Source organism: Dipodomys ordii, unplaced genomic scaffold, assembly GCF_000151885.1.
Source record: "Dipodomys ordii isolate 6190 unplaced genomic scaffold, Dord_2.0 Scaffold196, whole genome shotgun sequence".
In the NCBI taxonomy this organism is placed as follows: Eukaryota; Metazoa; Chordata; class Mammalia; order Rodentia; family Heteromyidae; genus Dipodomys; species Dipodomys ordii.
Genome location: NW_012267412.1, coordinates 40,071 through 64,422, shown reverse-complemented (window position 1 = coordinate 64,422; position 24,352 = coordinate 40,071). Strand labels below are relative to the sequence as shown.

The 24,352-nt window shown below is 48.1% G+C and overlaps 1 protein-coding gene across 1 annotated transcript in view; it reads right to left on the bottom strand.

The window, feature by feature from the left end:
* Nucleotides 1-9,484: 9,484 nt before the first annotated feature.
* The window catches only part of LOC105999676 (vacuolar protein sorting-associated protein 8 homolog), a 49,257-nt gene continuing 34,389 nt past the window's right edge, over nucleotides 9,485-24,352 (bottom strand). Inside the window, exons 5-6 of the mRNA XM_013034760.1 lie at nucleotides 15,988-16,068; nucleotides 9,485-11,851 (exon numbers count right to left, since the gene is read on the bottom strand). Coding sequence (XP_012890214.1) covers nucleotides 11,702-11,851; nucleotides 15,988-16,068 — 231 coding nt within the window. The 3' untranslated portion in view covers nucleotides 9,485-11,701. The remainder of the gene's footprint in view (nucleotides 11,852-15,987; nucleotides 16,069-24,352) is intronic.

Below are 24,352 nucleotides of genomic sequence, written 5' to 3'. Positions count from 1 at the left end.
TGTGGCTCAAGTGGTAGAGCGCTAGCCTTGAGCTGAAGAGCTGAGGGACAACGCCTAGGCCCAGAGTTCAGGCCCCATAACTGGACCCCCCCAAAAAAAACAAAAAATAAAAAACATGAGGAAAAAGAGTTACTGTTCTTTCCTATCTCCTGGTCCAGAATTGCTGGGGGGCAGAGGGAAGAAGGCTGGGTATGTGTTGTGCTTTTGGGGGAGTGCGAGCAGGGGGTCAGGGAAGGCAGGGGGGCCCTACTTATTTTATTAGTGTGGCAGGGTCCAGGCCTGCCAATTTTACTCAAATCCAAATGTAACTAGAAGAGAACTTCTCAAACTTAAGTCACCATTGTCAAAGGGTCACTGCTGCTTGTCATGGCTGGTGGCTGAGTGTTGGGGGCATGGGGAATGGGCCCCATTCTACTGGGGCAGAGCTTTGTCCTCAGAAGAAAGCAGGCTCCCGGCAGGCTGGACAGATAGCTCGGGCTGCCGGGCTGCTGGGCTCACCACACACACTCTGTTAAGGCGCTTCAGACCTTGCAATATTCACTTACTGTGCTATTCTTTTTAAACCTGTCTGTTTTAAAGTCCTAAGCACAATGTTGACTCTTCTGTAATTTCCTAAAATTATATTGTTTTCCTAAGACAGCTCAACTCTCCTTTTATGTGTAACACTTTAGGAAATCACTGCATTGTAAAATAAACGTGAACTTCTTTTCTACCAGAACAAATCTATTGTTTTTCCAGTGTGGGAATTCCCTCCCCCAAGGTAGAGAGTTCTGTTTCATTTAAGCAATGACCACAATGTGAGCTAAAAGCAAAAATGCACATTTGCAGTTGTGAAACGTTCAAGGCAGTGTTTACTGTGTGCTAGAAAAGGAGCACTTTCCACCCATTATCCCACTTAGCCTTTATAAAAGACTCCCAAGGGCAGGTCAGGGCTGTGATCCACTACCTGCACTCATGAGCAGACCCTGTCAGGGAGGGAGGGAGGGAGGGTGTGTGTGTGTGTGTGTGTGTGTGTGGCCTGAGTGTGTGTGTGTGTGTGTGTGCTGGGGTTTGAGCTCAGGGCCTGAGTGTTACCCCTGAGATTTTTTGCGCTCAAGGTTAGCACTCTACCACTTGAGCCATACAGCTCCACTTCTGCCTTTTTGGTAGTTAATTGGAGAAAAGAGTCTCATGGACTTTCCTGCCGAGGCTGGCTTTGAACCACAGTATCTAGTGTTATAGACATAAGCTACCAGTGCCTAGCTCAAAAAGAACTTTTTGATGGCTCCATTAAAACTTCCAATCCCCATCAATAGCATTTGCTTCGCAGGCTTTGTATTTGGTTTCGATGTGCATCTAAGTTCTAACTGCATGGCAAGTCTGGGAGTTGATTGAGCTTGTTATGTCAGAAAACAATGGTTGCTCAGGTTGGCTTCTGTGAATCACCTCTCTAGGGACTGCTAAAGAAATCTGTTACTTATCAGTAATTATATCACTGTCAGTAGTCATTGTGGTCAGTAGTCTGTGGCTACCTGACTGCTCTCTGTGTAACCTTCACAGCAACCTGTGGCAAGGTTTCAGCAGCCTGTGTTGCAAGTCAGAAAAGCTTATGAAGTGCAGTATTGTTCACAGTGGCACCACTGGTCAGTTGAATTTGGAATTTAAACCCAGAGCATCAGCTCAGGAGTCTATACTCAGTCTGTACTGTTGTCCCTAACCCAGCAAACACCTTCCCATAGTCTGGCAACTCCTCACCATTGCACCTGTTCCCAAATGCTGGGACCACCACCACCAACAGGCTGCCTCCTCCCTCTTCTCTGAACGCCACAAGTACACACAGCCAAGGTTGCACCTTGGCTGCATTCGAAGCAGGCATCACTACCTCCATGCTGATCACCTCCTGGCTCACACTCTAGGTTCTTTCCGCCTTCACAAAAGGTAACTAACTCCTCTTTTAACATGACTTTTGCAGACAGCGAATCCCATCAACTGCACATTCTACTAATTTAACTCTACTTAATTGTACTGCCAAGATCTGGAAGTGTTTTCTAGTAGCCTCTTAAAATGCTGACTATACACACTTTATTCTGCGACAAACTTGAGTTAGCATTTTGTCTTCATTGCATTTCAGTCATGGGAACTGGCAGTGCCTTTTGCCATTGGTGTTCACTCAGGACCATAGCATGGTTCTCACAGTACCATCTGAGGAGAGGGTAGCAGGGAGGAGAGTTCAGGAGTCAGGGAGATATGGGAACAAACAAACAATAGAAGTGTTTTTCCAATTGCTTCTCTTGAGTTTTCTGGTTTTTGGACCAGAAAACAACCCAATGAGTTTGAAAGTGACTAGTCCTAGGCCAGTGAGCATGGGGGGGAGCTCCATTCCATGGGCCTGGAGTGGATCAGAGTTCCGGCATTGGCCATACCACTGTGCCTGTGCTAGGAAGAGATGGCCCGGCTGGAGGGCACACATCTTGGACTTAATTGGCTTCCATGCGTAGTGATCCCCATCTCAGGGCCCAGTGTCTGAATGCTATGAGCTGGCTGCATTCCCAGCCTGAGACTTTCTCCCTGTGAGCCTGGAGATGGGCGATCGGAACACTTAGACTTTGGGGGGATGTCTTGGCTTATGGGACTCCAAACGCTATAGAACTCCAAATGACGTCTCCCAAGACAAAGATCTGAATCTTTTGGTGAGATGACAACCAAGCAGAGCATCCTGTGCTATGGAGTGTGGACAGTGATCCGTAGTTCTCCCAAGGTGTTTCTCCTGATGGCAGGGAGGCTGCCATCCCCAGCAACCGCATGATGGCAGCAGGTCTGGTTTTGTGAGTTTATAGCTGAAGCAGCCAAGAGTTACAGACCTGTCAAGGGCCCTCGGCCAGGGCTCTGACCCTCACCATTCCTAGTCCAGCCTGAATCACTCTCCCACCAGTGAGCGTTTGTTTAAGTTGAACTCTGCCTGGCTCCTGCTTCCCCTCGCCTGCCCTTTAGCACACAGCCGAGGCCGATGCCTCACACCCCGCTTCCCGGAAGGAGACCTGGCCGTGGCTGGGGTTGGGATGTCAGGGGAAACACAAATCAGCCTTGAGTCTTGCCAGGTTGCTCTGGCTTCATGCCAGCCTCGCTCAGCCTGGACTGGTCCTGAGACTGACTCTGCCTGGTGCTTTGGTGTGGTCCCAAGATCTAAGGACGTGTCTTGAGAAGTGGAGTGCAATCTTAGCTCTTTGGAAATCAGCTGCTTCCTTGTCCCCAATGGCCTCACTGGGGCACTGGATGCCAGCAGTGCTGTCAGCAATGCTCTCTGTGCTGCACATTGGATCTGAGGTCAGACTGCTTTCTATCCTCAGCTTTAGAATCTACCAATATTTATTTGTTTGTTTGTTTATTGTTGGTCATGGGGCTTGAACTTTGGGCCTGGGTGCTGTCCCTCAGCTCTTGGCTCAAGGCTAGCAGCACTCTTATCACTTGAGCCACAGGGCCACTTCCAGTTTTCTGAGTGGTTTATGGGAGATAAGAGTCTCACCACCTTTCCACCTTTCCTCAGATCTCAACCTCCTGAGTAGTTAGGATTACAGGTGTGAGCCACCACACTCAGCCTCTGCCAACATTTATCAAGCCATATATCCATTGTAAGAAAGGACTTGAAAAGCCATCTCAGTCTGTGTTGGTCAGTTTTGTCTTTGTGATAAATGCTTGTGGTTTCACTCCCCAGCCAGCTCCTTTGCTTTCAGGCCTGCAGTGAGGCAGAGTATCACAGTGAAAGATGCAATAGAGAAAAAGCTGCTCATCTCATTGCAGCCAGGAAGCAACATGAAAATTTCGGGAACGAGATACAGCTTATTCCAGCAATCTACTTCTCCACCTAGCCCCACCCCCTACTCTCCATCTTCTCCTAGTAATGCTACCCTACTATGAATTCAGCATTGCTAAGGTCAGAGCCTCTAAGAGCCAATCACTTCCCAAAGCCCACTTGCAACGTTGCTGGAGGCTGGGGTGTGGCCTTCTAAGACTATTAAGATCCACAGCTGACCTTTGAGATGGGGATGGCGCAGAGTTCTTACAGGTTACCTGCTTCACAGTGATGGAGAAGTCAGTGCCTCGTGTGAGATCAAGCCCATCTCAGAGCCCTTGCCAGGCCTGACCACCCCTGTACCACCCAGCAGCTTCAAAAGATCCTGCCAGGGTCCTCAGCAGGAAGTGAATGACAAAGCCTTGTGCATAGAGCCAAGCTCAGGCAAGAACTGTGGAGGTGAACTGCCCTTCTGAGACTGAACATACTCACCTGGTCATGCATACATTCAGAAAAGCACCAAGTTCATCTGCTCCTTGACCCCGCAAAGTCATTGCCAAATTTATACCCAGACATATACATATGAGGATAAGAATGACACCATGCCTGGAGTTGGTGGTGCATGCCTGTAATTCTAGCTACTCAGGAGGCTAAAATCTGATCATTGAGGTTTGATGCCAGCCTGGGCAGGAAAGTCCATGACTCTTATTGCTAGTAAACTACTAAAAAAAGCCAGAAATGGTGCTCAGGCCCTGAGTTTAAGCCCCAGGACTGGCACACACATACAAAAGAAAAAACAATGGCACCAGGCCAGCCCAAGAAGCACCCCTCTGTGCTCACTAAAAACAGGGTAGATGAAGGACTATGAAACTCACAGTGGCATACTGCTGAGCAGTGAGAAGGTATAACATGGATAATGCACACCAGTTATGTATATAATCCCCTTTGTACAAAGTTCAGAAAACTGCTGTATGTGGTGGTGCACACTTAAAATCCCAGCACTTGGGAGGTGAGGCCAGAAGATCTTAAGTTTGAGGCCAGTGTGGGGTGCAGAGTGAAACCCTAGCTCCAAAACTCAAAAACTAAATCAAATCCCCTCAACTCATAAACTATTCTGTGAAAGGTTCTGGCTGACTTTGGTGGGGAGTGCTGGAGAATTTAGGAGGATCTGGGGGATAGGTCATCTCTGGGCTTGATTTGGGTGTTGGTTTTGTATCTGTGTTCATGTTATGAATGAATGTAGCTATACTTTGGTTTGTGAACATTTCTGTCCATAAAAAGTACTTTTGAGCAAGGCACTGGTGGCTCATCATGCCTGTAATCCTAGCTTCTCAAGAGGCTGAGATCTAAGGAACTTGGTTTAGAGCCAGTTCACGCAGGAAAGTCTTAGCCTTGTATCTCTAGTTAATGACCAAAAAAGCCAGAAGTGGAGCTCTGAGTCCAAGCACCGGATACACACACACACACACACACACACACACACACACCACACACACAGAGTATTTGATAAAGATAATGCCTTTGAAGACAAAATAGGGACACTATTTCGTTTTGATCAGCACCTGGAAGATACTTGGCACTCAGCTATTATTGACTGTGCCAGAGAGATGACAGGAGTCATCTCCCTAGATGGTGTGTGTGTGTGTGTGTGTGTGTGTGCCCCAGCACAGCTGTGCAGGATGCTTCCCAGCCCACAAAGGTGACAGGCCAGTTTCCTAGAGGGCTGGGTGTGGAGGAGGCTGGGGCAGGAAGTTGATCCCTGCCATCCCAGAGGGGAGAAGGTGATGGGCTGCAGCTAGACACTGCTCAGCAAGAAGAAGACAGCACTGTGGGAGGCCTTCCTGCGCCCCGGGCACAAGCTTTGGCAGACCGCACCTGCAAGGATCCCCAAGCTCTTCATGGATTCAAGGATGCATTTATCATTGATGAAGCCCTGGTCTGTCAGCTTTCCTCTTCCACAAACTCCCTTCCCTGAAGCCCTGCTGGGCTCCAGATGGCCTTTGCAAAAGGCCTGGTCCTGTGCTGCGTGGGGCCAGCTGCTTCCCCAGCTCATAAGGGTAGGGGGTGGGTGATGGGGGGCTGGGTCTAGAGCACAGCCTGACTGGCAGCCAGTGCTGTCCCCAGGGGGATCCACTCTGCTGCTCCAGGAGAGGAGAGATATGAGGGGCTCCTGACCCTCCATAGGAGAAAGCTCTGCTCGCCATCCCCCTGGCCAGGGTGTAAAGACCAAGTTCCTCCTGCCCCGTGCTCCTGAAAAGTCCATGGTGAGGAATGAAACAGGAGAGCGACAAAGCAGCACTTCCTGTGGGCCAGAGTTCAGGATGGTCACTTGGGCTGCCTGCTGACAGGTGCTATTGAAGCTGCTGTCTTTCCACAGAAACTTCTGTGGAAGTTTCTTGACCCTCATGTGGTCAATTCCTACTAGCCTTGCTTTTTTTTCTTTGTCAGTGTGGGTCTTGAACTCTGGGCCTGGGCGCTGTCCCTCAGCTCTTCAGCTCAAGGAGAGCACTCTACTACTTGAGCCACAGAGCCACTTCCGGTTTTCTGGTGATTTATTGGAGATGATGGACTTTCCTGCCTGGGCTGGCTTTGAACTGTAATCCTCAGATCTCAGCCTCCTGAGTAGCCAGGATTACAGGTACGAACCTCCAGTGCCTGGTTTAGCCTTGCTTTCTGAGACTTCCCTAGCTACCCGGGGCTGGCTTGAGCAGGGCTCATGGCACTCTGGCTTGGGGACAGTGCTGTCTCCATTCCGCAGAGTTCCCTGCAGGACCTAGGACGCTGCAGCTCCTCTCAGAACCTCTTTCCCACTTCCTCCCTTCCCTCCTCGGGGTGAGCGGAGCTGGCACCCACTGGGCCCCAGCTTCCCTGTGATGCTGTTTCTTGCAAGGGTCTGATTTCTGTGGGGGTAGTGACTAACAAAGAACGTACTAGAAATGAGGTGGGTGGGTCAAGGCTAAAAAGAAAGGCGAAGTTCTGAATGGACTAGTGTGCCTTCTTCTGCTCTGCACCCCACTCCCCCCAGGACCCCAGTCACAAACTTAACCTGGTTCTCATGCTAGGAGCGGACAGGGATTTCACCTGTCCCCACCTTGAGATGGGGGCCCAGCTCTGCCTTGCTTGCTCTCCCTCTCTGCAGTGGCCGGGCTCTTATGGGGGACAGTCAGGAAGTACTTGACACCAATGGGTCAGAATCTCACCTTCAACAGGAGATGTCATCCCTGACACACTGCGCAGTACTTCACTTTGTGTTAACCTCCATAGAAAACAGCTCATCCTTTGGACCAGGACTGTGTCCCTTCATGGAGGAGAGATCCACACATAGCCAAACAGGCATCTACATCTTTTAGGATGCATCCACCACCCTGGCCTGCCCAGAACCTGCCCTGCCCCTGCCTTGTGTGGTAGGAAAAGTCCTTTCCTATCTCCTGGCTGTTCCAGAGTCTCTGCTGTCCCCCAAATGTAATACAAATGACCAGTGGCTCCCCAGAAGTACCCCAGGAAGAGCCTCCTAACCCGCTTCCTGTCTGCAGGAACAGACGTAGTCCCGGAAGGCTACTGTTCTTCAGGAGAATCTGCAGTCAGCACCAAACATCACTCCACAGCTGCAAAGCCCCCAAGCCTACTGCCTTCCTGCGGAGACGGGATTACAGTAGCAGACCCCAGCCTGGGCTACTGAGGACCACCACCACCACACCCGCCTTGGAGGTGAGGGAGGCCAGCGGGCTGGGCTGCCTGAATTGCCTCAGTCAGGCCGGGCTTGCACCCTCATTCACCCACAGGTAGGTTGGGACAGAGGTGATTCTCAACCCTGATGGTGCTCCCCACCCCTACCCCCCCCCACCCCCTCCATCCTGGGCCCTGCACATACACCCATCCACGACTAGATGGATTTGGCATAGGCTGCCCTAGGTAGAGGCTTGCCAGATGCATTGTCCAGGCAATGCCCACTCAAGACCCTGCCAGGGCTGGGAGCCCCATGATCTCCACAAGCCTCAGCCCAGGTCCTGAAAAAACCCATAGCTGGCACTTCTTTCCAGAAGGAAGCCAGGCTGGAAGAAGTTTACTTTAAAAAAAAATTAGTGTATATGAATAGTACACAGAGGTTTAATTGTGCTATTTCCAGACACATATAATGTACTTTGATCAAATTCATCCCCTCTGTGTAACCTCACCTTGGGAGCGGCTTCGGGGCAGTCCCACCCCACTCCCTCTGCTCCTGTCAGCAGTGCCCAGCACACCTGGCACACAAGATAGAGCAGGGGACCCTGAGTGGCTGGACCCTGGAGAATCCTCCTGGCTGAGCACAAGCAGAAACCTCCGAAAACACACGCGCTGTGTCCTAAGAACAGGATTATTTGGAAAGGACAGGAATTTGATTTCTCACAGTTCTGGAGGCTGGCAGTGTGTGTGTGTGGGGGGGGGGTGTCCAAGATCCATGCAGTCACAGACCGGAGAGGGCTGCAGTCCTCGTTCCAGGTGGCACCCTGCTGCCGAGGACTCTGGATGCTGCATATGACATCAGGTCAGAAGCTAGGTGCAGCAAAGCTCTTCTATGCCAAGCGTTTTCTAAAGGCCCGCAGCCTGGTCCTGAGGGAGGGGCCTTGTGGCCTTTAAAAGGCTTCACCTCCTAACCCCAGCGCCAGGGGCTTTTAGTCAAAACACCTGGCTGTGGAGGCAAGGCTGCAAGCAAAGCATGAGTCAGGACTACTGGGCCAGTTTTATTCCACATGGAGAAACACACGTGGCCACTGAAGAGCACATGGTTGGTTTCAGCATGTGAAAAACCCAAACCTCTCTTTGGTTAAAATGTAAAGAGCAGAATTGGGGCTGGGAAGGTGGCTCAGTGATAAGAGTACTCGCCTTGCATACATGAAGCCCTAGGTTTGATTCCTCAGCACCACATAAGCAGAAAAAGCTGGAAGTGGCACTGTAGCTCAAGTGGTAGAGCGCTAGCCTTGAGCTGAAGAGCTGAGGACCAGCGCCCAGGCCCAGAGTTCAGGCCCCACCACTGAAAAAAAAAAAAAAAAGACTTATCTAAGGACCTTGAAGCCATCTCTTAATAATTAATTGCAAAAAGTATTGGTAGTGTTTTCTGCATTGTCTGTGCTCCCCCGTGGATGGGTGGTCCTCTGGGAACAGGGCCTCTGTCTGTTGGGTGACTGGTGTTGGTGGCTGCCAGCAGTGTCTGGTTGGGGGGGGGGTGACTGTGTAGATTGGGAGCTTCAGGGGAGGGAAGCAGGGGCAGTGTGGCGGAGGTAGGAGCTGGGGAGAACTGTTTGCAGGTGTGATGTGCACAGCTGTCACCACATCCATTCAAATGTTCACACTTTACCAGAAGCAAAGGGGACAGCTGTGCCAGGCACCGCTGGTTCTGGCCAACCTGCATGTCTGCCCCTTTCCTGCTAGGGACCTGAATCTCAACACCCCAACTCTTATCCCCAACAAGTCCCAGGGAACAGCGTAAGAAGTTCAGGCCAGGTACCTGCTGAAGCATCTTAGAACCCCCGCTTCCCACCTGTCACAGACAGTCCTTGGGCTGAAGCATGCTCCCGGTGGAGCTGACCCAGAGTCTTGGAAGCACCCCACACCCTCCCAGAAAAGTCCACAGTGGGCAGGGCCACACAATCCTGTGTTTACTGACCTAAGGGTTTGTGTAGGCAAGTCGTGTTTGAATTGGAGGCACACATGTGCTGTGTGTTTATTCAAGCGTGTTGTGACATGAATGGCAAGGTACTCTTGGGGACTGATATAGGACCAGGCTGGGAAGAACATTTTGTTGGTGTTTACTGCTTGGACTTGAACCTGGTTCCAAATGCAGTGAACTGCCTTTTTTTTTTTTTTTAAATTATCTTCAGGTTGACAAGGAAAAACTGTATTTCTAGTGCACATCATGATCCTCTAATGTAGACAGACTGTAGTTTAGTTAATCAGGCCATTAACATGTATCACTTCTTTTTTGTGTGTGTGGTGAAAACACTGAAAATCAGCTCTTAGGAATTTTCAGACACATAGCCTACTGATGGCACCTCCTGAGCATGTTTCTCTGAGGGATGGAGGTTGAATCTTTATAAACAGCTCCCTGCTGAGCTCCTACCCATCCCACTTCCCATACCCACGGTCTACTTGAGTTCCACTTTTTATGCTCTGTATATGAGATCACACAGTGTTTGGCAGAAAGAGGCTTGTGCCACTTAACCTGGTATCCTCCAGGTTCATCCATGTTGTTATAAACAACAGGATCTCCTTTTGAGAACGGAGTAGTCTACCATGTGTATCTCTCATGTTTTCTTCACCCTTCCACTGAGGGACACTTAAGCTAACTAGTACTGTGAATAATGCTGCAGCAAACACTGCAAGGAGTGATTATCTGTAGGAGTAGGTTTTGATTCCTTACTTTTAGTCTTCTGCATATCTATACAGATTGTACCTTGTGGGCACTGATACTAAGAAGTTCGAACAAAACAGTTACAAAAGGCTATTTAACTGATAATAACTTTACCTTGATCACATAAAATACATTTACTACATCCCTCCCATATATATTTTATGTTTAGAAGTAACAAGTTCCATCTTTTTGTTTTAGGATTAACCTCTTCTCACAGCCTCCCTATTAATGGAATTATAAGTGTGCCCTGCACAAGTTATCTTTTTCTATTCTGTTCTCCTGTTTTAGTTCTTTAGACTATTGAAAGGGAAACGACTGAATTGTACCCTGAGTTGATCAAGCTCCTCTGCTTTAGCTGCAGGCTCACTGAGAACCTTCTGTGACTACCCTGAGAAGACAGCTTCAGTGACATCACAGGTCAGAGTTCAAATCCCTGCTCTGCCTCTGCTTCAGCAGGTGGCCTGGTTAAATGATTTGTCCTCTGACTTGGGCTTGTTCCACCTGTACACTGAGTCTGTAGCTGCTATGGGCTTCTAAGTGGCAGTCACTTAGTGCTCATCACTGCCCTCAGAGCAGAGGTATCCTCACATCCTTCTTCAGAGGCAGGGCCCGTGCGGTCATTCTCAGGAGATACCCACATACATGCCCAGTTCACATCTGGCCATCCACCAGCCAGCTCAGCCTGCTCAGCATGACGTGTTCTAGGCCTGGTCTCCCTCCACCCCCCTAATGGCTCTATTTCATACACATCGAGCCAGACATGAAAACCCACTCAATGATATCTATGTACACATCCATTTCCTGTGGGTTTGCTTCTTAGCATCAGGCACAAGAGCTGGATGGTCCCTGAGTGGGCAGACACAACTGGGCATGTGAGCACGTGAGGAGGTGTCGGGGACTGCCTGGGACTCAGGACTGAGCATGTCCATGGAAGTCCGGCCATGTCGCAGGAGCACCTGGGTGGCTGGCCTCTGCGTGGTGTCTGTGGCGCAGCTGCTGTGTGAACAGAGCCAGGGTCTCTATAAGTAGGAGATGATAAAACCTGACTATGGCCGCAGGGCTGTAAATGCCTCCCACGATTTGATGGCTCGAGAAAACTGGTTAGCCGGCTTGCAGGACTCCAACAGACATTTATTGCTAGGAAGGAGAGGCCTGCTGTCACAAAAACACATCAACAGGTGGTGTGCTCTCCAGGCCTGCGTCTGACACCTGCAGCAGCCTGATCCACCTCTGTTCTCCAAGGCTGGTGCCCTCCTCATGATACCTACAGATGCCATCTCTGGGACTCTTATCTACTTTCCAAGCTGCAGGGAAATGGGAAAAAGTCCCAAGGGACATCATCTATTTCTTGGAGTCTGAAGGCCTTGAAGCTGTGGCAGGCAGGGAGTCCAGACTGGGGACTGTGGGCGGAAGCTGCGCAGAGAGGTTGGTTGATCCTGGATCCCTAGTAGGAGCGTGGAGCAATAGAGGCTAAACCTTCGGGGACCAGAGCCCTCCTGTGTCCCTGGGATGGCTGTCTCTCACAACCACTCCTCCAGGCAGCCTCAGTCCTCCGTCACAGGTGGGGGGATGAGCCGCAGCTGGAAGTTCTCCTTCTGGAAGACGCTGTTGAAAGCAGGGCTACTCTGGGAGCCACTGAACGGCCTGCAGCTGTCACTGCCGCGGTTCTGGGCGAGTTCAGTAAGGAGAGCCAGCTGCAAAGAAGGGGACACACATGAGGCGAGCCTGTGGAGACAGATCCCATGTGGGGGGTCTGGGAGGGAGGGGCTCAGAGGTGGAGAGGATGGCATTCCCCTGATCCAGGAGAGGGAGAATCGAGGTTTGGGGCCCTGGGCGGGGTCTCACAAACAAGCAGGATGCCTTGGAGCGCGTTCTAGTGAAGACATTTTGAGCCTCCATTTCCGCAGTAGTGATAACGAGACACATGACCTGTGCTCTCTGGCCCTGCAGAGCCCCGCAGCCCTGCCCTCCGTGTCCTCACTGCTCCTTTCCCTATGCTGCGGGGACCCTGTCCTCTCCCCTGCACTAAGCAGAGGCCCCCATTCCTAGCTCATTCCAGTCTGCATTCTCTACCAGGGTGCTGGCTCCCCTGGCTCTTCCCCTTCCCCTCCCTCTTGAACCTGGACAGCTCCAAATGGTGAATCAGCCACCAACTTAAACTCGGGCTCCAGAGCGCTACTTGAACCTCCAAAATAAGTCCTCCAGTTCCCAGCTTGCTATTCTACCAATGGTGCCAGCCCAACCCAATGGCTAAGATCTGAAGAAATGCCAGGGGTGAGGGGCACCAGGAAGCCAGGCCTCAACCTTAACAGCCTCTTTGAACCTAGGCTACCTTTCTGCAAAAGTCAGAGCCTGATGGCCTGGTGCTCCCGATGCCCTGCCTCAGAGCACAGAACTCACACCCAGGGCTTGAGATTTCTGTCAGAGGCAACCATCTGGATCTACCCCTAGTGCTAATGGGACGGGAACCTCAGTGTCAAGATGCCAAGTTCTCCAATAACCTAGGAGGAAGCATTGTATCCAGCACTGCGTCCTGAGGAAACTGGCAAGGCTATATTGGAGGCCAAGGAAAGCCGGGCCTGTGGGGACCATTCTGGAGGGAGGCCGCTGTGACCAGAGAGCCAGCTGAATACTTAGGGTCACATATGTTTGACTGCAGTCACAAGTCCCCGAGACTTCTGAAAGCCTCAGGGAACTATAAGAAGTGTCTTTGCAGCACCAGACACTATGCTGATGCTTCAATTTCTCTCTCTCTCTCTCTCCCCCTCTCTCCCCTTCCTTCTTTTTCCTATGTGTGTGCATGTGTGTGTGTTGTGTGTGTGTGTGTGTGTGTGTGTGTCTGTGTGTGTTGGGGCTTGAACTCAGGGCCAGGGTGCAGTGTCTGAGTTTGTTTGTTCAAGGCAAGAACTCTACCACTTGAGCCATTGCTCCACTTTCAGCTATTTGGTGGTTAATTGGAGGTAAGTTTCATGGACTTCCTTTACTGGGCTGGCTTCGAACCACAATCCTCAGATTTCAGCCTCTTGAGCAGCTAGGATGACAGGCAGGAGTCACCAGAACCCAGCTTGCTTTAATCATTTTTCAACCCTTCATGGTACTCTGGGAAGTTGGGTAACAGCCTGGGTCACTGCCAGTCAGTAGCAGCAGGGTGGGCGAGGTTCATACTTGGTTCATGTGGCAGTCTCAGCTGAGCCATGCCGCCTGCCTACAGTGCTGCCTTTCTGGAGATAATCTGCCTATCACTTGTGTCCTGCTCACCCGCCCTGTTCCAACTGCTGACAAGATCTCCTTTCATATAGTCTATTATGGCTCTAGGCTCAATGTCCATTTGTTACTTCTGTTGCAAATACAATCAGTGGCTGTGGAAGGAGTCATGTGAAGACCCATAAGTTCTTTTTTTTTTTTTGTATCTTTACAATTAAAAAAAAAAAAGGAAGAAATCTGATACATGCTCCAGCATGGGTGAAATTGGAAGATATTGAAGATATGCAGGGCATAACAAGCCAGACACGAAAGCACAAACACTACACCATTTCACTAAAATTAGATACTTGGAGCAGGCAAATTCATAGTAAATGAAATGGTGATTGATGGGATTGGAAAGAGAAGAGAGTGAGAAGTTGTTTAATGGTATGGAGCTTCAGTTTTGCAAGATGGAAATAGTTCCAAAAATAATGGTGATCACACAACGATGCAAACATTTCAGTGCTTGAGGCACATATGAACTGTATACTTGAAAATGATTAGATTTCAAGTATACAATTAAATGGTTAATGCATATCTTATAACAGCTATTTTTAAAATAGAAATTTTAATTATGAGAAAACTTGTAGCTGTTGACATTACTGGTTATCTATATGGATGAAAATTCTGTCCCTATCTTCAGACTTTAGTCTAATGCTGATGAGTTGTCCATGTCGAGAACTGAATCCTCAGTATATAAAGATATGGCAATACAAAAAAAAATGTTATTATAAAGGTGATGTCCAGAGGAGTTACAGTGTCATAAGTCAGGTAATAAGCACGTTTCTTTTTGGACAATGTAACCCCTTTCCTCACTCTCTCCCAGTCTCTCCCTCCTGTCCCCATGCAAGGACTCCAAGTTCTAAGTACCAATTTATCAAAAATAACTGCATCCCAGGTCCTAACTCAGCTACATGCTGTGGTCTAATTTGTACCTACTAACTCCCATGCTCACGCTCTGTGAACTGTGGATGCTAAGGACCCCGGGAGGAGAGGGGCCAATGCCTCTACTGATGCTGTGCTGTGGTGGCGAGATGCCCCTCTGCTCAAACCCGCCACGTGCCGCTTCCCTCCTGCTGTAACCCTGGCAGGTGCCCGGCAGTCTGACAAGGGTCTGCCAGGAGATCACACTCATGGCTCCCAAGAGAGCAGCACTTTTACTTTCTGACACCATGAGGTTCATAGAGCAAACTCAAATAGTTTATATTTCTTAAGCAAAGTTATTTTGGGTTCTCTTTCTGTAACTTAGTGACCTGGAAACTGCTGGGTTGCGAATGAGGCTCAGCAGCCTGAAGCGCAGCTTTGTTCTCAGAAGGCCCAGAACCTCGGCTCCTGGGGCAGTGCTTGGCTGAAGCTGGGAAGCATAGAGTGGCTCTAGACTCAATAAGGTTGGTGGGCCACGCACTGGAGATGCCTGGAGAAGCCTCTTGGACAGGAACCTCTAGGAAACCTGCTCTCAGAGGGAGTGCCACTTTTCCTTGGTGCTTGTCTGTGAATGGGTGTGGGGCAGCTCACTCAGGCAGAGCTGGAATCTAGGAGCAGATGGGCCAGGACAAGCTAATGGACCCAGTGTGCAGGTGGGGTCTGGGTGACCTGGGGGTGGAGATATTGGCAGGGGTGGGAGGAGGCAGAGTGGCTGTAGGCAAGGAGGTAGCAGGCCACAGCTGGATGGGGAGGAGGAGCCAGGCTGCAGTACGGGGAAGGGCCAGGAGGGATGCTAACTGATCAGAAGACCTGCAGTGGCTTCTGCAGTAAGAGAGACTTGACCCAGGGTAGTGGTAGTTGGGAAAGGAGAGAGTGGAATAGATGTCAGCTTCTCCAGTAAGTGGCTGGAACACGATGGCTGAGCTGCCAGGCTTCTGCTTTAGGTGACTGGATGGGACATGGTGCCACTTCTCAGGCTGGCTCTGCTCTAGTCAAGGCTGAGAGCTAATGAGGATGCTGAAGGGCCTGTGGGACATCAGCACAGCTGTAGCTAACTCTGAACTTGCTCCTGCAGTTCTAGCACATTACTGGACTTTATTCTGGCATGAAGACCAGTTTTCCCAGTCTTCACAGCAGTTGGGCATGGTCATGGGTCTACATCTGACCGATGGAGGTATGTGGAAATGGGATGCATTGCTTCTAGGGAGGGCTAATTCTCTCCTCTTGCTAGCTGGAATGCAGTTGTGATGGTTTAGGGCTGGGGCAACTGTACTGAAACATGCAAGTATACTCCATGAGCTAGAGAAAATCTGTAAGGAGGTTTATGGAAGGTGCCCAGTGTCTGAGACACTTCTGTCTTGTTTAAGCCACCGTACTGGGTATTGATCTTTCATGGCTAAAGAGCATTCATCCAGAAGTCCAGGAGGGCTGGGTCTTAGGGCAGGTTTGGCAGTTACTGACACAAAGGCAGGCCTCACAGAAGCCCTCTGTGTTCTCAGGGTCCACCGTAGGTAAGGGACAGACACCTCTCTACTGCTTCTGTTTCCTTAGCAAAGTTCTCAGTGCTCTCTGAGGCCATGACAGGGATGCAGCTGGGACAGAGGGAGGCTAGGATTGGGACTCCATAGCCTTGACTTTCTGAATAAGGAAATACAAGTGTTACCCTGGAGCTTCCTCGGTAGAGCCGGCAAAGCTGATCAAATGACTGGATTTGCTGTGGATCCAGAACAGGTTCTGAAGTTACCTGAGAAAGAAAAAGAAAAAGGTAAATAATACCACCACGAGGCTGTTGGTGCCTTGCCTCTGAATTTGGCCCACACCAAGAATAGAGCAGGGCATAGTGGTTCCTTTGTTCTTCTGAGGAAAATCTCTACTACTTGCAATTAGGGAGGAAGACTACTGGCATTCATTAGAAATGGGTGTGTCCCTCTGCAGCCCTTGCTTGGTGCTGTGTCCAGCTTGACTAGCTGTGGACTCACTCTGTTCGATATGGTCTCGAAAGTCTCATATGTCCTTTGGGGCTTCCTGATTCCTCTCTGCCATCACGATGCAGAGTGATCTTGCTTCATCCAGTCTTGCCCTTCCATGCTCTTCACTTAACCTGGCCCACAGAGTTCCTTTCTTTCACCTGCAGGCTGTGGCTTAGAAGAGGGGAAGGCTCACCATACCTGCTGCTAGCATGCTTGTCTGATCACTGCAGTGCTGTAGCTGTCTCTCCGTGGATCTGCTCCAACTTAACACTCAACACTCAACTTACACTCAAGTGGGATGGGGAAGGCAGCACAGGTCAGAGGTGAACACAGACTCTTCTCACACTAACCTGGGCAGAGGGTACAGCTTACTGTGAGGTGACAGATGGTAGCCTCAATGGGATACTGTCTAACCTGCCTGGCACCTAATAGGTGCCAGGGTCTCTATAGGTGCTAGATTTTGACACTATGGTCTGGAGATACTATTGGTTAAAAGCTGATTTCAGAAGTGTTTTTGTGTTTCTGTACAATGTGTGTGTGTGGGGAAGATGCATGCCAGTACTAGGACTTGAATCCAAGGTTTTCTATTCTTGCTTAGCTCTTTTGCTCAAAGCTGGTGTTCTACCACTTGAGCCATAGCTCCACATCTTGTGTTTTGTGTCAGATTAGTAACGATGCCTTTCTTTGCCTTAGATCCTGAAGGTTTTAAGCAGGAATTGTAAAGGATTCCCCAAATGAAATGTGTGACAAGTGCTTCAGTGCTGAAGGGCCTGGGTGGCACATTCACCCTCAGGGCTGAGGGATCCGGGGGCCCGGGGTGGTCTGAAGATGTATGTTGGCCACAGGCCTCATTCAGGTGGACAGGGAAAAGGATGGGTGGGCACAGGAGGCTCGGGGCTACTATGCCTGGGAGCTGAACATTTCATGTGGGTCATCTTACGCAATCATCAAAACCACTCTATGAGAAAGGACCTGGCATCTTGACAGGCGTGTAAATTTCACTTGTCATCTAGGATTCTTTGCTTCCTTCCTTTCAAGCTTCCACCCCTCGTGGCTCAGAGAATGGAAACAAGCATTGCGTAAGATCCATCCTGCTAGCCTGGCAGGCAGCTAGCGCAGCTCCATCTCCTAGTTGGGGAAATGAGGTTTGAGGATGCTGAACGTGGCAGCCCTTGAGAAGGTGTGTAGTTCCTGGGCTTCTAGAATACCACATGGCACATCAGATAATGTCAAGGCAGATACAGCTTTAGCCACCAGCCCAGGCAGGCCACAGGAGCTCCTGATGTGCTTGGTGGTGGGGGGAGGGGAGGGGGGGGAGGGGAGGGCTGGGGAGGTGCTGGCTCAGTAGAGGTGGTGAGCAGGGGGAGGAGAGCCCCTCAGGGCTCTCCGTTCATTTAGTTAGACTCATTTCTCTGGGTCTTTCAGACATACCAAGGGTCCCTCTGTGCTCTGAGAATGTTAAACTTGCCTTGACACTCTTTGTGAAACTTTTGTCCTCAGTATTATTTGGTAAGAAAAATGATCACATTTTTTTCAAGAGAAAGTGTGTGCATTACTACATTTCTGATAGACTGTGGATGGGGCCCAGGGGAGTCCTAAGCTAAAAAAAGACCTGAAGGTCAAACAAATACTGCAAACCTAGCTCAAACCAAAGCAGAGAGGAAAAACACCTCTTTCGAGGCCATTAAGAGTAGAAAGCAAGGTCCTGACACTTGGTTTAATCCAATCCCCTTAGTGCTACTGGCACAAGCTGGAAAACAGGATGTCATCAAGAAAGGCATGGGCCATTCGATGCACTGGGGCCACCACTTCACGGTGCATTTGTCAAGGGACCAACTATCCTGTCTGCTCTGCACTTTACTTAGACCCTAGTACTGTGTGGTAGGGGGTTAAAAAGGAAAGCCCTAATGGAAACAAGTAGAGAGGGGACTAAGCAGGGCACTTGGGGTGAGGCAAGTTAATTAAAAATGACAGCAGAAAGGATGAGTGCACAATGATGGAACAGTGAGAATAAGAAAAGGTTACTCCTTACAGTACCTGTGTAAACAAACCCTTTATCTTGAGGGGATTTTATCAGCACACAATCTCATGAAACTACATTTCATGTACAATGGCACATGAAATTCCATGGTGGATGACATAGGTGGTGCTGGTTATGTCTGAAGATCACTTAAGGAATTTCCACCACATTTATACAGAGAAAAGCTGTGTTGGACATGGTAGTCTTATTACTATTTATGCTGTGTTTTCTTTTGGTGGTACTGGAGTTTGGAACTCAGAGCCTGCTCTACACTTAAGCCACTCTTTCAGTTTTGTTTTTTTTTTTACTTTAGTTTTCATATATGATTTTGTGTTTTTTCCAGGGCCTGCCTGGGACCATGATGCTACTCCCACACCTCCCACATATTGGGATTAGACATACGCTACCATGCCTGTGTGTGCTTTTGAGTTATTCTTGTTAGCTTTTTTTTTTTTTGTCCTCAAACTATGATCCTTCTTTTTTTTTTTTTGGGTCCGGTCGTGGGGCCTGAGCGCTGTCCCTCAGCTCTTCAGCTCAAGGCTAGTGCTCTACCACTTGAGCCACAGCGCCACTTCTGGCTTTTTTCTTTTTGCTTATGTGGTGCTGAGGAATCGAACCCAGGGCCTCAGGCATGCAAGGCAAGCGCTCTACCACTGAGCCACCTTCCCAGCCCCAAACTATGATCCTTCTGTCTTTATCTCACGGTAGCTGGGAACATAACTACACCTGGATTACTAATCTCTCTCCATTCCTTCCTTCCTTCGAGACAGGGTCTAACTATGTTGCCCAAGCTGGCCTAGAACTCTTGATCTTCCTGCCTCAACATTCTATGTAGCTGAACTAAAGGTTTGAATTAACAACCTGGCCATTGCATTTTTTTCATTTCTCTCCAGAGGAAATGCAGTAGGCTCTAAATGGTCTGCTGTAAGTGCACAAGACAACCCTGGTTTTAGATTATTTCCACAGACATGCAGTGTTTTTAAAACCTAGACATCCTTACTGGCTTATCCTATTGGAGATAATGTAGAATCAGTCCAAATATTTTTAGGAAATGAAGGTCTTGTGAGATAACTAGATAACCATACTGTTAAAAATAAATAGAGTCATGTCAAGGGAGCCAAAATAATTCAATAATTGTGATGGGAAAATTAGATATGCATATGTAGAAAACTAAAATTGGATCCTTGTTTGTCACCATGCACCAATATCAACTCACAGTGGATCAAAGACCTCAATATAAGACCTGAAACTTCAAAACTACTACAAGATGGAGTAGGAGAAACATTATAAATAACTTATAGGCATAGGCAGGTACTTTTTGAAGTGTCCCAGGAGCACAGCAAATAGCAGAGAGACTTGACAAATGAGCTTATGCTGAAATAAAAAGTTTCTCATACAGAACTGCAGGCATTTACAGTAAGGCCTCCTCTAAGATACCCTTAGAGAAGGAGCACATGCCTCTGATCATGCATAAAGCAATATTTATTAGAATAAATTCCAAGAAATGGAAAAGAGTGCTTTTCTTTGTTGCTGTTTTTGTTTTCTTTTCATCTTATTTGTTCATTTATCTGTCTTTAGGAAGGGTAAAGGGGAGGAACAGAAATGGAGGAGCAAAAGGTGAACAGATGCAGTAGTGGTACTTATTAGATACTATGTTCAAAATGAACTATACAACTTGTGATCAGAGATGGGAGGGAAAAACTGGGAGAGAGCAAGGAAAGGTGTGACACTGTTCCAAAAGAAATATACTCTGTACCTGACTTACATGACTGTAATACCTCTGCACATCACCTTTATAATAACAATAAAAAATGAGATAAAAACCCTCAACATTTCTGCATACCAACTAGAAAGACAGCCAACAGACCGTTACCAGCAATACATCTGACAAAGACCATATATCCAACATATACAAGGAATTCAAGAAATTAACCCCACTAATAAACCAATCAATAAATAGGTAAAGGAACGAGATACTTCTCAGAAGAAGAGGTAAGAATGGCAAATAAACACATGAAGAAATGCTGAACATCCCTGGCCATAAAGGAAATGAAAATCTAAATAACTTTGAGATTCACCTCAGTAAAATTATCCAGCATTAAGTTTCAAACAATAACAAATGCTGGTGGGGATGTAAGAAAAAAGGAACCCAATCGCACTGTTGGTGGGAATATAACCTAGTACAACCACTCTGGAAACTAAACATAGATCTTCCCTATTACCCAACCATAACCAGAACATTACAAATTAGGTGGCAAAGACACTTGCACTATTCACAATAGCTAATTTATGGAAATAGCCCAGATGCGTTACACAATGTATGGATGCATAAATAAAAAAATGTGTACCTATACACAATGGAATTTTACTCATCCATTAGAATAATATTATGTCATTTGCAGGGAAATGAATGGACCTAGAACAAAGTGTGTTAAGTGAGGTAAACCAACCTCAGAGAGAAAAACAACACATAGTTTTTCTCATATGTGGAAGCTAGATCTAAATACAACTGGACATGATAACTTACACTGGAACTCTAGGTATCTGCACAAAAACAGACTAAAAGAGGATACTCTTGGGGGAAGAACTCAAAGGCATAATTCCTTTGAACATGTAAAATACTATTTATACAAACAAATTCCAGGAAATGAAAACATTTTTTGTTGTTGTTGTTGGTGGTGGTGGTGATGGTGGTAGTGTTGTTTTTGCTTTTCCGGTTTTTTGTCTTTTTAGAAGGGGCCAAGGGGGAGGTACAGGAATGGAGGGACGAAGGGAGGAACAAATGCAGTTATAGTTCAGTAGACACTATGAAATGAACTATGAAACTTGTGGGCAGGGATGGGAGGGAAAAACTGGGTGAAAGCAAACGGATGACATTGTCAAAAAAGAAGTGTACTCATTAGCCGACTTATGAAACGGTAATCCTTCTGTGTAACACCTTAACAATAACAATACAATTATATTTTAAAAATAGAGTCACACTGCTGGGCAACAACTCTAATTCTAGCTACTTAGGAGGCTGAGATCTGAAGATCATAGTTTGAAGGCAGCCCAGGCAGGAAAGTCTGAGAGACTCTTATCTCTAACTAACTAACAAAAGCCAGAACTGAAGCTGTGGTTCAAATGGTAGAATACTAATCTTGAGCAAAAAAATCCCAGATGGGGCTGGGAAGGTGGCTCAGTGGTAGAGTGCTTGCCTTGCATGCATGAGACCCTGGGTTCGATTCCTCAGCACCACATAAGAAGAAAAAGCCGGAAGTGGGGCTGAGGCTCAAGTGATAGAGTGCTAGCTTTCAGCTTAAGAGCTAAGGGACAGTACCTGGGCCCAGAGTTCAAACTCCGGGACTGTAGAACTCTCAAATGATGATCCAGACTGTTTTCCGACCCAGTAACTTCTCAAATTTTAATGTTCAGGGGAATCACCGGGGGGGGGGGCGCGGTACTTGTTAAAATGTGGATTTTGGCTAAGTGTGGTTGTGTACACCTGTGATCCCAGCACTTGGGAGGCTGAGGCAGGAGGGTTGTGAGTTTGAGGCCAGTCGGGGCTATAGAGTGAGGCCTTGTCTCATACCCAGGGTGAAAAAAAAAAGCAGATTCTGGTCAGCAGGTCTATGATGGGACTTGAGATCCTGTGTATCCAACAACTTTTGTGCATTCCTGCCTGCACTTCGACTAGCAGGATTCTCCTGTGCACACAACATAGCAGAAGCAGCTTGAGACTGACCTTACTGGGTGCTATTGGGGACAAAATACTCAAATTCTGAGTGTTTTAGTTCCGGACCTAACTATACCAAAATACTAGTTAGTTCTAAGGTGACTTGATTAGTGATGTTGTTTTTAACATCCTTGTTAGAAAGTTTAAGATGGGATTGTCTCTGCCCTGGTTTATGTGGCTCTTACTATGTAAACTGAAACAGGTAAGGCTGGAGACAGGGCCAGTGAGAACACAAGCTCAACATGCACAGGCAGCCCCATTTCAACCATATAGCACACCCAGATGAGGGGGCAGGGCAGCATCTCAGGCCATGAGGTATCCCATGATTCCATTCTCCTATTGGCCCCCTAAGTTCCTTGGAGATGCAAAAGAAGGCATTTTTCCTTATTTTTCCAGTTCTGGGGCTTGAACTCTGGGCCTGGATGCTGTTCCTGAGCTTCTTTTGCTCAAGGTGAGTGCTCTACCACTTGAGCCACAGAGCCACTTATGACATTTTTTTGTGTGTGTGTGTGAAGATACCATACAGAGGGGTTACAATTACAGGAACAAGGTAATGAGTACATTTCTTATCAAGCATTGTTGCCTCTTCCTTTGTTTCCCCTTACTGGAGATGAGTCTCACAGAGTTTCCTGTCTGGGCTGGCTTTGAACCACAATCCTCAGATCTCGGCTTCCTGAGTAGCTAGGATTACAGACATGAACTACCGATGCACAGCAGGAAGGTATTTTTCTAATGACTGCATCCACATAAATTGAAAAATACAGTTGTTCTGGAGGTGACAGGTTCTTTCTCATAACAGGAGCCATTATCCTGGGCTCAACGATCAGCCTCAGGGGTGACTACTGGAACTCCAGGATGAGACTGGCCCATGTATGGCCAGAGCCACCCATGGCTGTGGTAAAGCATCAAAGCATCTGAAGATGTCATTTGAAGGAAAAACAAGAGAACTGTAGATGTGCCAAGGGCTTCATAGGTGTTCAGCTGCCTTGAGATTCTTCCCAGAACTATGTTTTAGGATAAGAACATTTTGGAAAGAAACCACCAGGGGATGGCAATAAATCATGAAGCTATGGATTTGTCGCTAGTTCTAATAGATGTAGGAGGTGAAGGCTAGATGGGGGAGAGGCAGACCCCCCAGAAAAGGAAATGTCCACAGAAAGCCTGAGCATAGGCAATGCCCTGCCTACGCACACTGTGTGCCATGGAACTGGCTCCTGTCCTATCAAAGCCTCTAGGCTTCAACAGACGCGTCAGAAACCCCTACTACATAAGGCCAGGAGGTACAAAGATAAATCAAAAGAAAAGAGCAATCTAATGCTTCACAGATTCTGGTCAATGAAACCCCACAAAAAGATTTCATCTTCTCTAATGGTGATAGCCAACACTAGAGAGTTTACTGATGTACAATAACCATCCACTGCCTGTTTGCTGGAGCAGGCAATGGATGGTTACTGTACATCAGTAACCTCTGACACTGTCTATATAACTCGTCAATATGTCCTGGAAATTACAGCACTTGAGGTCCAAATTATACTCAGATGTTTCAGCTCTAGCCCCTCCTAGAATGCTTCTCCCCAAGCCTGTCAACAGACCAGTTCACCCCTCGCTGCTTCCACATGACCCAGCAAGCCACACACTGCTCTCTCTCTGAGTTGAAAATGTCCAGGCATCTCTTCTCCTGCTAGCATGTGAGCCCCATGATAATCAGATAGATTCAGTGTTCTAGACCCCGTATGTGGATTTGCTCAACTGCTGACTACAATGGGCACCAACTCACTCTCCTGATCCTGTGGGAAACCACTGGCATCTTTCTATTTTCAAGAACTTGAACTTTGTCCTGTATCTCAGCCAAACTATCTATTTTATTTCGTTTAACCCAGGTTTGGGGAAGAATTTTTTTTTTAATGTCATAAAACACAAGCACTTACTCTTTAAGAAGGTTGAAAAATTTACCAAATGAGTGGGGCTGTGGTTAACTGGCTCTTTCTGTTGTGGCCCTGCCATTGAGCATGATTAAGGCCTGCTGGCTGGGCCGGAGCTGCTCCTCTCGAGCCAGTGATACTGCAGAGGTCAGGGCAGGAATCTGTGCTCTATAGCTCATCTGCCAAAGACCCACTCACCCCTGACTTCAATCACTACTAGCAGCACATTCTTGGGCAGGCTGCCTGCTTTCTCACAGCTGGGTGGTTTTTGTTTTTGGGAACCTGGGGCAAATGGGCAGAGCCACACAGCATGAGGTAGTTGAGAAGATGAGAGAAGGAAGTGCATGCAGAATACACCCAGAACTCTCATTACATGCTGTACCAGGAGGGCATGAAGAACA